At 46.3% G+C, this 14,616-nt stretch overlaps 1 protein-coding gene across 2 annotated transcripts; it reads right to left on the minus strand.

Annotated features, from left to right (window-relative positions):
• Positions 1-921: 921 nt before the first annotated feature.
• On the minus strand, positions 922-12,620 carry TMEM114 (transmembrane protein 114). 2 transcript variants are annotated; one of them, XM_020808608.3, is made up of 4 exons: positions 9,789-12,620; positions 7,725-7,805; positions 2,832-2,969; positions 922-1,850 (listed from the first exon to the last, which is right to left on the minus strand). In XM_020808608.3, the coding sequence occupies exons 1-4, from the start codon at positions 9,970-9,972 to the stop codon at positions 1,618-1,620; spliced, it is 636 nt and encodes a 211-aa protein (XP_020664267.2). In that variant the 5' UTR covers positions 9,973-12,620; the 3' UTR covers positions 922-1,617. The 2 variants fall into 2 exon arrangements, with proteins under 2 accessions (XP_020664267.2, XP_072838824.2); XM_072982723.2 differs by lacking the exon at positions 2,832-2,969.
• Between the last annotated feature and the right edge of the window lie 1,996 nt (positions 12,621-14,616).

Genomic DNA, 14,616 nt, shown 5'->3' on the forward strand with positions numbered 1-14,616 from the left:
TGCCACCTCACCTCCTGCCTTTCCTAAGGGCCCTGTCACAACAGATCGCCCTTTTCTCCATGAGGGGAACCAACCCAGAAGGACAGTGGTTCAAGGTGGGGAAGATAGATTCCAGATTGTCCACCGCAGAGTCCTCTCCACGTACCTCTCCCCTGAAGGAAAAGAGGGTAGGCGTTGAGCGTAGGTGGCTCAAACTTGTCAACGGCGCCTGGAGACCACGAGTTGGAGCAAATCGGCTGTCAAACCCTCAGCTCAGTTCGTGTCTCAGGGTTGGGAGCGGATGGGAGATGCAGAAAATGGAAGCAGGGGCCAGGGGGGAACTCATCCCCTTGGGAATAAGGCGGATCAGAAGCCGCCTAGAGTGGTCGCAAGACCAGATAGGCAGGGTATGAATGAATGAATGAATGAATGAATGAATGAATGAATGAATGAATGAATGAATGAATGAATGAATGAATGAAATGTCCGTCTCTAATTTTGGGGTCACAAAGATTTGCACATGACTTAATGACGAAACAATAACAAAGGATAAACAAAGGATAAACAAAGGAGCGGAGGTAGGGTTGCAGAGTTGAACCCCAGGACTTTCTAAGGGACAGGTATTATAACATCCCGTGCCACACCCATCAGGCTTCCTTCTTCTCTTTGAACTTTCCTGCAGTCCTCTGAGTAGCTAGGAAATAAAAAGCTTTTCTCAGGAACAATATGGGGTTGTCAGCTCTCGCAGTTGCCCATGGAAAATATTTGATGGTGACTTGGTCTTGATTGGGCCACTAAGGGCTGTTAAGTTTACAAAAGCCCTGCTCTTTCTTTGTCGATATGGATCTTATGGATCTACTCAGCTGCCTGTATTTTTGGCCGCTCCTTGTGGGCATGGGAAGGCTGGCCACGGAGACCGTCATGATTAGCACCTGCATCTTGTGTGTGTGTGTGTGTGTGTGTGTGTGTGTGTGTGTGTGTGTGTGTGTGTGTGCACCACACTGCCTCAAAATATATCAACCCTTGGTGATAACCACCAACCTCTTTCCAACATTCAAGCAAAGGTCTAAGAAGGAACAAACACACCTGAAAATTATGTCAACATAAACTACTTTACTTTGCAACACGGTTCAGCAAAGACATGGCAAGGCTAAGAATTAGCCAACTAAACCCTGGGGGCAATTTACAAATTAAAATTGAATTTATTTCAGGAAACCAGCACATGTCTTCCTCCCTTGGAATCCCTTAAATGCACATGGATCCAGAAACAATCTTGGTCCTTCGGCCTCTTCCGTCCGTCTTTCCTCTGCTTTCCTCCCTTTTTTTGTTCTCTATGGATTCGTTTCTCAGGCTTGCCATAAGATGTCAGCAAAGACCACAGTTATCCTCCCGGATCTGTTTCTAACTCTGAAAAGGGAGTCATACTATATCGCTGCCTTTTTCTTCATCACTACTAGGGCTCGTTCAGGCATTTAAAAAGGAAACAAATCATTGTAGAATGACAAAATACCCCTTTTTTTCCCCCCATCTCTCGAAAGACTTGGCGAGAAACGCCAGTCATCGGCTCAAAAGAAAGGGGAGGAAAAAGCAGAGAATTTGGGATGGAGAAAGCCTCAGAGATCCGAGCGTGAGGTGGCATCATATGGAGCGGTCCCGTCTTCGTTCCAAACCGATCATCCTGGACATCAGAAGAAAAGCTAGCCCCGTGAGAACCTCGGCCACAAAGGAGAACCACGCGAAGGCCAACGACCACCCGAACTGGATGTTGATGTGGTCCAGGAGGCGATTCGTTCCCATCAGGAACCTGGCTCCTTTTAAGGCAGCCGCCGAGTAACTGATGTAGAGACTGAGGCCAGCCAAGGTGATGAGAGCTAAAGGGAGACACAGACAGAACCTTAAAACCACCAGAGAGACAGAGAGAGATCGGTCGAGCGACAGAACATGGAAAAGTAACTTTGCAAATGAGAAGTTCCAGGATCCTGGTTGGGGAGGTTACAGGAGTCATAAACAAACAAACAAACAAAAAACCAGCATCCCCAAATCTTTCATCTGTAGATAGAAATCTTGAGAACTTGAAGAACGTCAATGGAAAACAACTTTCGGACCCATCGTTGGGTAACCCAAAGCATAACGTTTCAAAGATCCCAAGAACGTCAGCACACAAATGCACACACAGAGAGTCACGCATGTATTTGTACATCGGTCTTGAGAATCCGATGGATTCCAATACATCGTTATAATCTGAAAAGTGATTGTCCAAGCTCTCGGATATGCATGTAATCTATTTTTCTGTACTTAAGGCTTTAGAAGCTGAATAAAGTCAACCAGGAGCAGCCTTCTGAAATATAGATATGCGCCAACACACACTCTCTCTCACACACACACAGAGAGAGAGAGACTCCAGAAAGATAGGAAATGGATTAAAAGAACTACAAGTTGTTACCCGAAGCATTTTAGTCATGTTCTCCAACCTCAATACAGGAAGCAAGAAGGATTACATCCTTTCAAAAGGACTTCATTTTCCTTATACAGCCACAGGATTGCTTTGATTCTTCCCCCCATCCTTTTGCTAAGCCCAATGGGACTTAGCAAGCAAAGGGAAAAGCAGGGATCAAAGCGATCCTGCAGCGCTTTGATCCCTGCTTTCCTTTTGCTAAGGATTTGATCCCTGCTTTCTCCTCCACTTGTTTTGTACTCTCCTCAGCTTACTTCCGTGTATAAGATGACACTCAATTTTTAGTCTAAAAATTTTAGACAAAAGTATAGTCTTATACACTGAAAAATACGGTACCTCGGAAGAGATGGAGGGTTGGGTCCCACCAAAGGAGGCCCATGTCTACGTCGTGACCTACCTCCAAAGAGAAAGATCAGCCCAGTGAAGAGGACAAGGAAGTAAGCCTGGGTGAGGATCCCAAAGAACCCCATCATTCCTCCAAAGGTCATCAGGATGAGGCTGAATGGCAGCAAGATGATGAAGGTGCTGTGCATCTCTGCAGGGAAAGGAGAACCGTCAGTCACATGTTGAAAGCCACAGCCGCCTGCAGCTCTTCCAAAGGGCAGACAAGTGCCGGAAGGACAGACAGTGAGAATGTTGGTGGTGAGACCACTGGAATGGGTTGAACCCCAGGGAGAACCCTGTTCATGATCCCACTGAGATGGGGGCAATCTTAGGCTCCACCTGGCCCACCTCCCAGGATGGGACGAAGAGACAGAATGGAGGAGGAGAGCAGACGGCGTCTTGAATTCTTTGGAGAAAAAGCAGGATATGAATACAACCGACTAACAAGCACATAAGATATACAGTAGGACTGCCATATCCTCAGGATCAGTGCCTGCTGACTCAGCTATCCACAGTTAATGTTAAAAATATTAAAAGAAAAATCCTAGAAATATATATATTTCTATAGGTGAAGTTACGGTAACTGTCCACTAGAGGGAGCCAGAGACCATGCTATGTGTAACATGCCATAGAAGAATATATTTCTATGATATCATTGCCCAAACTGTCCACTAGAGGGAGCCAGAGACCACACTAGGTATAACGTTTGCCATTAAAATAGCGTTCGCTATAATCTGCGTTTTTCAGCATCCGCTTGGAACTAATTACAGGGGTTCTACTATAAGTTAGAAATGTGCACATTTGTATTTTTGGACCATAAGTCCCAGAAGCAAAAGACGAGCCGTGGGCATGATGCCTAAGAGTCCAACTTTCTTGAATGCTGGGTGCCTTCATCCATGGGCGCTAATGCCAGCAATCCACCCGTTGGTCTTCAAGGTGTGACAGGATTCGCTCTTCATCCACCCCATTGCATTCTGGGAAGGGAAGTTCCAAAGCCCTGGTCCTCCTCCACATGGACAAGGACTTTTCCTTCTGGGGGAAGATGCTCCGGCTTAGATGTCTCCCTCTCCCGGCTGCCGTTATTTGCAACCTAGCCTTTGCGGAAGCAAATCCAGGTGTTCGGGGGGGACGGGGTTGTCCAACGGGCTAATGGATAACTCGACACATTCCTCAAAGGTCCCCAGTGCTGCTTAGAAGCTTTCTCAGAGCTGGGCGCTTATCGCTTCCTTTCTCCCCCTGCAACTGGGTTTCCATTTGTCTTTGCTGACCCTTCCCACACATGCTATCTGACTGCCAGCTGCATAAACAGGGTTGCCGGGCGCTCTCCCCGGGCTTTGTGGTTCTTTCCCACCCACCCACCCATGCAAACGCACGGGGCAGGCTGGATTTAGCTGCTCGGTGGCCAGGAATAATCCAGGTGAGGGCACCGGCTCTGGTTCCCACCCGCCTCAGAACAGCTGGGTCCATTTCTCTGCCAGAACTTCCAAAGTGCAATCCGGGAACAGGGGTTTTATTGGTGCCCACCCTGCACCCCTGGAGAGACAGGTGGAAAATTCACCCACATAGCTCCCTTTGGGATATGCCATCAAATTGTTGTCATGACGTCAGAAGTGATTTACAGCAACCCAAAGGGGGTTTTCAAGGTAAGGGAGGCATTTTACCCCTTCCATGGCTCAGCTTCCTTGGCCAAGCGGGGATTCAAACCCGGGCCTCCTTGATTCGCACTCTGTCACCCTACCCACGACACCAGGCCGGGCATCTTTGCTTCCAATCGACAACGACGCTAACTAGAATTTTCGAGCCAGGTGAGATGTTCGAGGAATTGTTGACCACAGTCACTTTCCAGTGGGTTTCCAATGGCCAAGCAGGGATTCGAACCCAGGACTTTTGAGTCCTAATCCAACCTTGTCTCCGCTATATAACTGAGATTCTCTGGGGGCCAGATTCTGGAAACATTCTCTGGTTATTCTGTGCTTGCACAGCCTCAGTAAAGGTCACCGACAGATTGAGACGCATTGGCTAAGATCAATTCCGTCTGCGACAGGTAATCCTCATCCTCATCTTAGAACTGCAGAGCTGGAAGGGACCCCTAGGGGTCATCCAGTCCAGCCCCTGTCCAGGAGGCACACATGGGGGGAATCGAACACCCAAACTTCATCCACTGAGCTCTCTGGCGCTTCTTAAAAGCCCGGTGGTCCCAGGCTGCTTTGCTTTGAATCTAGGTCCGTCTTTTGCATGGTGGTAACATTAAAAAAAAAATAACACCTCCAAGCTCTGAAATTAACTCTGGAACCATTAAAATGTGGCTTGCTGGGGCTGCATCATTAATATAAGCACGCTGGTGGAACGTGAATAACAGTTTCCCTTCGTTCAGCACAGCAGTTCCAAACTTTTCCCGTTGTGGCTGTTTTAACTACCTTATCTGTTTTAATAAGCTGTGTTTTATATTTATTGTCACAGCTTCCTGTGAACCACCTTGGAGAAACATTACAGTACATTCAAAGGCGGTGCCATAATATCTTAAATAAAGGATTAATAAACAAATGTGTGTACTCATACTCCCTGTGGTAGAGACCAGGCAATCACAGCTCTTTGCTTGTATTTCTGTGGGTAAATTAGAATTCCGGTCCCTGTAGGGCTTTTTAAAACCTTCAGTGGCAGAACAAATATTTTTCCCCATGAAAATCCTCCAAGGGGCACACGTGAAATATTGCAGAGTTTTGGACTTCTAGTTAAATTCCCTCAAATGCACAGCAGCAGTCTAAGGATTTACAGAGTAGAATAGTTTCAAGTTACAAAGTAGACCACCCCTTTTCCCATTCACTGGCACTTATATAGTCTCAGTAATTCATTCTGAGACCTTAATAGGAGAAAGGGCGAAAAGTTTAATTGCTTACAATCAAACAGGTCAAACCGCCAAGGGACAAACATTCCCGCTTTCAACAACAGACTCTAGAGATGGAAAAAGGCCCGAAGAGGCGGGCCTTTCTTTGAATTCAGAGGTGGGAGGGAACAATTGGCTACTGCTGGATAGATTGACAGCCTTATAAGCCCCTTCCAGCAACAGCTTCTACACTCAGCCTGCAAGGTGGTAAAACCTCCAACACGAACTGCCAAAATGCGGGGGGGGGGGGGGGGTAGATACCAGAAAGATCCAAAAATCTACTTCCAGCATTGAAAAATTGACATTTTGGGATATTAAATATTTCAGGAGGCCATATGTCCTGTTTAAAAGGGGGCTTGCAGCCCTTCCAAGCTTCCAAGTTGGTCTGTTCGATGGCTTACTTCCTCGTTCGTTCATTTGCTTGTCTGGCAGAAAGCTATTTCGGAGCTTGGGAGCACTGTAGTCTGATCAGGCCAGGGGTGAATAAAACACCCAGCCTGCGACCCAACCCTGCCTCATGAGGACTAGCATCTGGCTGGCTTTAAAAAAAAAAAATACGGGGCTTGTTAATCCTTCCAAATAGCTCAGGATTCCAGGATGAGAAGCCTTTACCGCCGCTTGATTGTGAACTGGAAGACATTGGCAGGGCTTGAAAAGTTTGTTTGCCTCTGGAGGGGATGCTATGGAAACCGAACAGGGATCCGAGATCAGATCTTAATCACCCTTTCTATTGGGCCATTAGCCTCTTTCGCCAACCTCGGCAAAGCCTGTCGCTTTAGCAAACTGAAGTGAGCAGCAAAAACACGGGATATTCTCTGCTTTCCTACAGTGGTTGGAAAACACTGGATTCCATCTTGACAGATGTTGTGGCTTTGACCGGCAAAGTGAAGCAGCCTAGTATTGGGGGAGTGAGTGACTCCTGAGGAAGCCAGCTTCTCCATGGCTAGTTCCTCTTCACACACCGCCCACAACCCGCTTGTCATTAAAAGTCAGGGGGGGGGCTCTGACTCCACAGTTTGAAAAATCCACACTGTTGGAATTAAGGCGAAGGTTGGCAGTTCTGAGGTCAACGGGCCAGGGAGTCTCCAGACGGTTTCGGGAACTCTCCAAGGTGCTGAAAGAGATCCCCAGGGTCTGCCAAGCCCCGTGGAACAGCTCCTCGTGTGGGAAAGCTGTGCACTCAGCTTGGATGCTATTATTGGCACAATATCCCTTGTCTGATGGCCTTCAGCCAAGTTTGACTGTCCACCTGACCCGGTCCTATCTGTCTGTTTGTATATGTGAGTCTGGCTAGTTCTATGTTGGCGCTGCCTCTGTGTTCGGTCTGTTTTTGGGCATTCCGTGCTACGGAAGGCAAACAGCCCAGCTGTTTAAGTGGTCCCAGGCAAGAGACCCCCCCTCCTCCTTAACCAATATTTCTCCAAACCAAGGATCTACATGAACAAAAAAGGTAAGATGAGGAATATACAGTGGTGCCCCGCATAACAAGCGCTTCGTTTAACAACGAATCCGCATAGCGACGTGTTTTTTGCAATCATTTTTGCGATCGCATAGCGATGTTTTAAGAACAGCTGATCGGCGGTTCCAAAATGGCCACCTGGTAAATAAAATGGCCGCCCGCAGTGTTTTCGCGCCCTTTCCTCGCTTACCGGCCAGCGAAAATGGCTGCCGCGGTGAGTTTTTTGCTCATAGGAACGCATTAAACATATTTTAATGCATTCCTATGGGCCTTTTTGTTCCGCATAGCGACGAATCCATATAGCGACGATTTTTTCAGATTATCGTCGCTATGCGGGGCACCACTGTACAGGCAAAAGGAAGAAACTTGAAGAAGTCACTTGTTGGACTACAAATTCCAGAATCCCGCAGCCAGCATGTCCACAGGGGAAGTTCTAACACAAAATATACAGTATTTCCCCTAAGCTCTGAGGGAGAAGCCTTATGACAAGCAAAATGAAGCACAGCGGCTGGAGAACACATTAGACTCAATGAACTGAAATAACATCCCTCAAAGCTACTCACTCAGTAGTTGCTTATGTGAAGCAGTGATGTTTTCTGTTTCCGGTTTAAAAGGGTTTACCATCGGTTGGCAGGTGCTTTGAACTGCAGAGAAAAGCAAACAAGAGGGAAGAAAACACTGTGAGGTATTTATCCCAGTAGGGCTGTTTGAGCCCACGTCTGCCATGGCACCACCGTGGATGAACCATCTGCAGCTTCAGGTTTGTGAAGCTGGAAATGAAACCCATTTGAAGTGGCAACCCCATTTTAACTTTCCTCTTACTCTAGGGCAGGACCCTTGTAAGGGGAATGGCTCAACAGCAGCTGGGAAAACCCTTTCTTGGAGGCTGAAAACATTTGCTTTCTCACCAACTTTGGACCACATCAGGATGTCGGTATCAGTTCCAAGATGCGGAAAAATGCAGAAATATAGAATGCTCTAAATACACCCTAGAAATATATATATAAATAAATATGCATGCATAAATATACATATAAATATGTATACCTCAATATGCATATGTATTTCTGGGGGGCTTGCTTATTTCTAGGCAGTGGATAAATGAATCAGTGGATACTGATCTCACGGAGACGGGGGTCCTACGGTTCATCTTCTAGAACAATTTTCCTAAACTTACGTTCTTGTGGATTGGATGTAGATGTACATTCGTAGCTTCCAGAATCTTTCTGTTGACCTTGAACCTTTTAGTCATAATTCTTAGCTGAAACCGAGTCTTAAAACGCTATAAATTATATTCGACTGCATCCATTCCTTGTGCATCGATGATGACAAATTGCACCCGTAAAGTCGCACTCCACTTTTAGACTGCAATTCATGCTTAATTTGTAGTGAAAAAAGGAAGCTGTCCTTATCTACCTCATTGCCATCATCCTCATATTTGGTGTTCCTTTTAGAGGTAGCTGGGTTTGCTTGTTCCCTCAGCAGAAAGAATAAACTCGGTTCATCTCTAAGTTGAGCCACTTAAGAAAATTTAAATCCCTGATATTTCAATAGGTTCTCTGCTGTAAGTATGACTCAGTTTGTACTTTTTTGGAACAGAACACTCCGACTCACCCAATCAACGTGTCCGCTGGGTTCGTGATCAACAAAACCAGCTATTTCGAAAGATTTCCATTTTCCCCAAATTTGTCGGCTAAGAAGCCAATCTCTTTGACCTCCGCCTCAGACTAGTTATCAGTGCCGTAATGATCTTTGATTCTCCCAGAGCTGAGAGAACACACACTGAAAAACAGAGCCTGATTCATTATGAGTTGAATAAAGCTAGCTGAGAGAAATAATATAATCTAATTCTGGATACCCAAAATCAAAAGGGATACTTACACAGAATGAGCGCCAATGGAATCTGATAAATATCTTAGAGCCCATAATCCCCGAATTAACCTCCACATCCCAAATTCTACAATTATATCCACGCATGGGCAATTGTAAAATTTAAGGATAGTATAATAACCAATAGGATTTATGGCAGAAGAAAAGAACTAGCCATGAGAAGCATAACAGTTGTTAGGTACTTCCAAAACTTGGCACACTCAATATCCCTGCAAAGTGAGTATGCAAGAGAGACAGAAAGGGACAATCCAGTTTATGTCCAGGAGAAGTACACTGAGGAAGATCTTATTCAAATTTTAGAAGACCATTCCAATGATGGGCAAAATGATTATGGTTATCCCACAGGAAAAAAAGCAAGGATGATAGCCATACAACAAAAAAGATCCTTCCTAAATACTGTAATCCATATGCCACACAACGTGAGGGATATACATTACAGAAGAAAGAGGATCAAGGTCTGTGCCCATCAGAAAATGCTGAGGCCTGAAGTCCTCATGAGGACTAGAAGATTGGAAGACTTCTGAAGTCCTCATAAGGACTAGAAAATTGGGCAGGTTCCATTTAAATCTAAGGACTCTGTCCTATTCACAGTGATGTCGTGGGATCTCCTGAGAACTCAACTATAGATTTCCTATTGCAAGACTACTTCCTAGGACACGCATGTGTGCACGCGCACACACACACACACACGCATGCATGTTGGCCAAAGCCCACCAAGACACATCAAGCCCACTTACATCGGCAAGTCCGCCAGAGCCCAGAATGGGAGCTCAGCCTCTCCGTGCTGTTGCTTAACCTCTCCAGTTTGGAAGCGTCGACGAGGTACCAGAAGTCGGTGCCGATGGCCGCCACCAGAAAAACGAAGCCTAAGACGCCAAACAGGGCCGCGGACCAGGAGACGAGGTGCCGCTTGCCTTTCATGGTGACGCGCTCCCCGGGGCCTTCTCCCCCTTGGCCCTAAAAGTCCGCCGACGGAGATGCTGTTTTCATCTCTGGTGGACGATGCGCTCCTCAGCCCGTCGCTCCTCGGAACTTCCCGCGTTCACTTCTACTCCCAAAAACGAACGCTGGTTCTGACCTCTCCCTTACTCTTTGTGTTGACTTATCTCTTTTTCCCTCTCCTGGTGGGGGAAGGCAGGGCGTAAGCCCTCCAGAACAAAACAGGTGTCGCTTCCCACATGTGTCAGATGCTCCCCGTTTAAATAAACACACAGGGCACTCGGTAGAAACGCCTGCTCTGCTCAGTCTGATTGCTGGGAAGCTTCTCCTCAAGCACAGAGGCTACTCATCTACAACCCTTCTCTCCCTCTCTGGTTTTTTCTCCCCCCCTGAATGTGAAAAGAAAATGAAGAGGAGGAGGAGAAGTGAAGAGGGAGGTGGCGGAGACCGCAATCAGCACCAGAGACAGCTCCCAGGGATGGATAAGGACCAGAAATGTTCTGCTCAAAGCCGGCAGTGGTGGGGAAATTTCATTTGCTAAAATGAATGCCACAACCTGCACAAAAAAACGGTGAGGGTATTTTTATACATGATGTGAAAAACATCCCCCCTTTTTTCTTCATTTCCTGCCCTCCGTTGGCTTCAAGCCTGCGCAGATGCTAGAAAAAAGTCTCATTTTTCAAGCCGGTCTAGATGCCAGAACAATTCTCATCTTTTTAAAAAGTCTCTCTGTCTGCTCTCGATGGCACTTCAAAATCAGACTACACAAGAGGCAGGAAGTTTCGAAATCTTGGTTACGCGACAGACAGACAGGGATTCGCACAGCAGAATTAGCTTCGAGTCTCCCTGGAGTAGACCACCCCCTTGCCACTCCTCAGCCAGCACTTAGAGGTCTCCCTAATTCACTCCGAGAAAATTATAAGAGAAAGAATTAAAAATATTTCATGTACTGACAGTTCAGCAGATCAAACAGCAAACTTACAAATGTGACTGCCTTCACCAAAGTTCAAGAGACTCAAGAGAGGGGAAGAAGCACTGAGCAGAGAGGCGGGACTCTCTTTGCATTCAGAGGCAGGGAAGGAATGATTGGTTAGTGCTGGATAGATTGACAGCCACCCCCGCCTAGGAAGGTCCCTCCCAGTCAAACCTACGAAAGGCAGCATGCGAGACTGCATAAACTCCAACAGAAAGGTGCTTTTAGGGTGACTTGTGAACTATCTTCTGTGCCTCTTATTTGTGTTGAAGAAGGGGGGGTCCCTCCACTTTTGCTCTGCCTTTCCAGGGGCTAAATCTCAGAAATTTACATCACGCGGGCCTAACAATGTAAAGCAGAGTGGTAGGAAACAGGTTTTCCATAAGAAAAAGCCCGGATCTAGTCTCCCTTTCCACCCAAAGATCAACCTTTAATTCCAAGGAAGCTCTTGAGGGCCGCCACCATCCACACCAGTGGTTGCAAAAGAGTGGAATTAAAGCCACCATGTCCTTCTACGTTACAGCTTGGGAGATGAGAATTCATGATATACCAGGTTGCTTCCAGGGACCCGGCAGATCAGACAGGGCCCTTTCCAGCCGGAAAGAGAAGCAGAGGTGTGGTGCTTATCCGGCAATGCGAGGTCAGCTCTCCTAGCGTGTCATTGATCTCCTGCATTCCTGGTATCGTTGCCTGCCAGAAAGCCGGGGCACCCCAGTGGCCTCCGAAATGGGAGGATACCGTCCATACACACAAACACATCCACACTCACAAACCTGCTTCCGACCCTACTGAGAAACAAAAACACCCATTAAAAACAAGGACACTGCTCAGGAGGGATACAAAGCAAAGCGTGTGCAAAGTGGCTCTGAATGTTTTGAAAAGAGATGTTCGAAAAATTAAGAGCCGCTTGGGCTCAGCTCTGTCGGCAACATGAGTCACAAAACCCACAATCGGTCTCAAGCCACCCACGTTCACCTGGAAGCGCTTCCCGACCCTGTGATTTTCTTGAACGAGACAGAGAGAAGACAAGAATTGTCTGGGAGGCTTCTGAAACACTCAATGTTTATTATTTGATGGGTATCATTGTGTTCTTCTGCAAAGAGAACACCAAGTTTGTGATGATTCTTGTGATGATTATTATCACTGTGGGTTTTTTTTAATGATTAGTAGTGTTTTGTTCCAGATATTCCTTTTCATTACACAAGCAGGCAGTGTTTAAAAAAAAAGCATGATCGTATTTACAAATGGTACTCGAAAAGGTGGCCAGTGAAATAAATTGTGTCCCAGTGAAAGTAAGATGAAAATGGAGCGTGAAGGGAATGATCCTGACACCCTTGGTGGTCTGTCTGCCTCTGGCCTGCAAATCCCCCCCATGGACTTTATGGAGACCCCATCAACAGGACAGCCTGAAGGAGTGGAGAAGAGGGAAGACCCAGGAGGGAGGGAGGTGGCAGAGGCCAATCACTCATACTGAGGGAATGGGATTTAAGATATACAGTAGGATCCCCATATCTGCTGAAAATCATGGATAATGGAGAACACTCTACAGTACGTATTCAAAAAATAGAAAATTATTTTCACATGCATTACCAGGACTGACCACTAGAGACCATGCTAGGCATTCTTCACTAGGAATTATTCATATCAAAGTCTTGGGCTCCATCCAGTGGCCAGTTCTGGTAATACATGTGAAAAATATCTTTTTTCTATATTTTTTTTCTTTTAATATTTTTTAATATTTTCACACCAGGGATAAGTGGATGTGAAACCATGGATACTGATCTCGTGGATATGAGGGTCCTATTGTATATATTTATACACTCACATACACAGATATATATAGATATAGAGTATTCCAGATATAGATGATAGGTAGGTAGGTAGGTAGGTAGGTAGGTAGGTAGGTAGGTAGGTAGGTAGGTAGGTAGGTAGGTAGGTAGGTAGATAGGTAGATAGGTAGATAGGTAGATAGATAGATAGATAGATAGATAGATAGATAGATAGATAGATAGATAGATAGATAGATAGATAGATAGATAGATAGATAGATAGATAGATAGATAGATAGATAGATAGATACCAGAAAGAAGTGAATATTGAGTCACCAGCTCACTCATTCAATGCATGTAAAACCATCACCATCTTAGAACTACAGAGCTGGAAGGGACCTTATATAGACCATTGAGTCCAGTCCTTTTCAAGGAGGCCCAGCAGAAGATAGAATTCCCAACCTCTGGCTACGCGGCCAGATGCCTCTACCCCTGAGCAGGAGGCCACCGAATCGCTTATTTTAATTCCATTTAACTGCAACGAAATGGCTTCTTTGGCGATGATCAATCTTGTCATAAGGCAGACGCCAATCTCCTCCTCGTTTCAGCTCCACAGGGGCCTTCTCCATGATTGGATCAGGAGGAGGAGACGGCAGAGAAAGGAAAGACGGTACTGCAATGCTAAACCTGCCTCCAGATCTACACATCCATTTTAATCCTTCCTTAATTTGCAGCCACTCCTCTTTGTCTCACATCCGATCGCCTTTGGGATTAAAAATGGGCACTGTTCAAAAGCATCATCTGCCAGGCTGCATTTTTACTCTATAGACTCGTAGATAGTAACTCTGGAGCAAAAGCCGCATGCTGTACAATGTCGATACGAAAGCCTTTTAATTCCCTTTGACATGGCATTTTTTCCTAATGCGCAGTCCAGGGGTTTTTCCTGTTTTGCTCGGCTAGAGTTTGTGCAGTGTTGTTGCAGGTTTATCACAAAGCTGGAAAGAGGCACATGATTTGTAAATAGTGATCAGACTTGGAAAACGCTACGTAGATAACATTGATTATCTCAGAGACGGGGATTTGGAGACGAAGGAATGGGAGGGCAGGGTTCGAAACACAGTCTGTGCCTCTTTATAATCCTATTACACTGGATCGTTCCTTCCAATAATTGGCTTCATTCTTATTTGTCAGATCAAGGCAGCCTTGGGCCGTGAGGGGGTGCAGGCGTGCATCCCCAGGAGGCCATCTGGCCCCAGGACATAAGTTATGGCAGCTGGGAGGAGGGCAAGTGTTCTCAGGATCAGGCCAAGAGAGTGTGCTGTGATGAGAAACAGCAGGAGGAAGCAGAGGAAGGGCAGGACTTGGAAGACAGAAGGTCCTTGCCGATCTCCGAAGGTGAGGAAGCCGGGGAGGATGCAACGGAGGAGAACACTGGAAGCTTTCTGTCCTCACGCCGGTTTGCATGCTTGCAAGAGGAGTCAAACACCAGCAACTCCAGCTTCACGCTTGGTCCAAGGCTCTGTCAGCCTGGACGCCATCACAGCCCTGACCTGGGGAAGGGAAAAGTAGAGATGACTTGTGCAACCCCACTTTTTATTTTTTTATTTTTTCATCTGTACAAGCTTTCCCTCAAAAAGCTGCCTCCTGGACCTGAGGTCTCCTTTCCTTCCTGCTTTCCAGAATCTGGGCTCTGGAGACTTCCGGTGAAGTTAACTTGGGTTGCCAAGTTGGCCAGTGACATCCAAGGGTTAGGAGACCATAACTCAGCCCTATGAGACTACGAGGAAAGGGCGTTGATGTTGAAATACGGACTTTATGCAAACTAAGGTCCTCTCTTTCCTTTTATTTGACGGGTAAGTGGCCATTGTTGTAGGCATCCTTCAG

Source organism: Pogona vitticeps, chromosome 13 (genome assembly GCF_051106095.1).
Source record: "Pogona vitticeps strain Pit_001003342236 chromosome 13, PviZW2.1, whole genome shotgun sequence".
Lineage (NCBI taxonomy): Eukaryota > Metazoa > Chordata > Lepidosauria > Squamata > Agamidae > Pogona > Pogona vitticeps.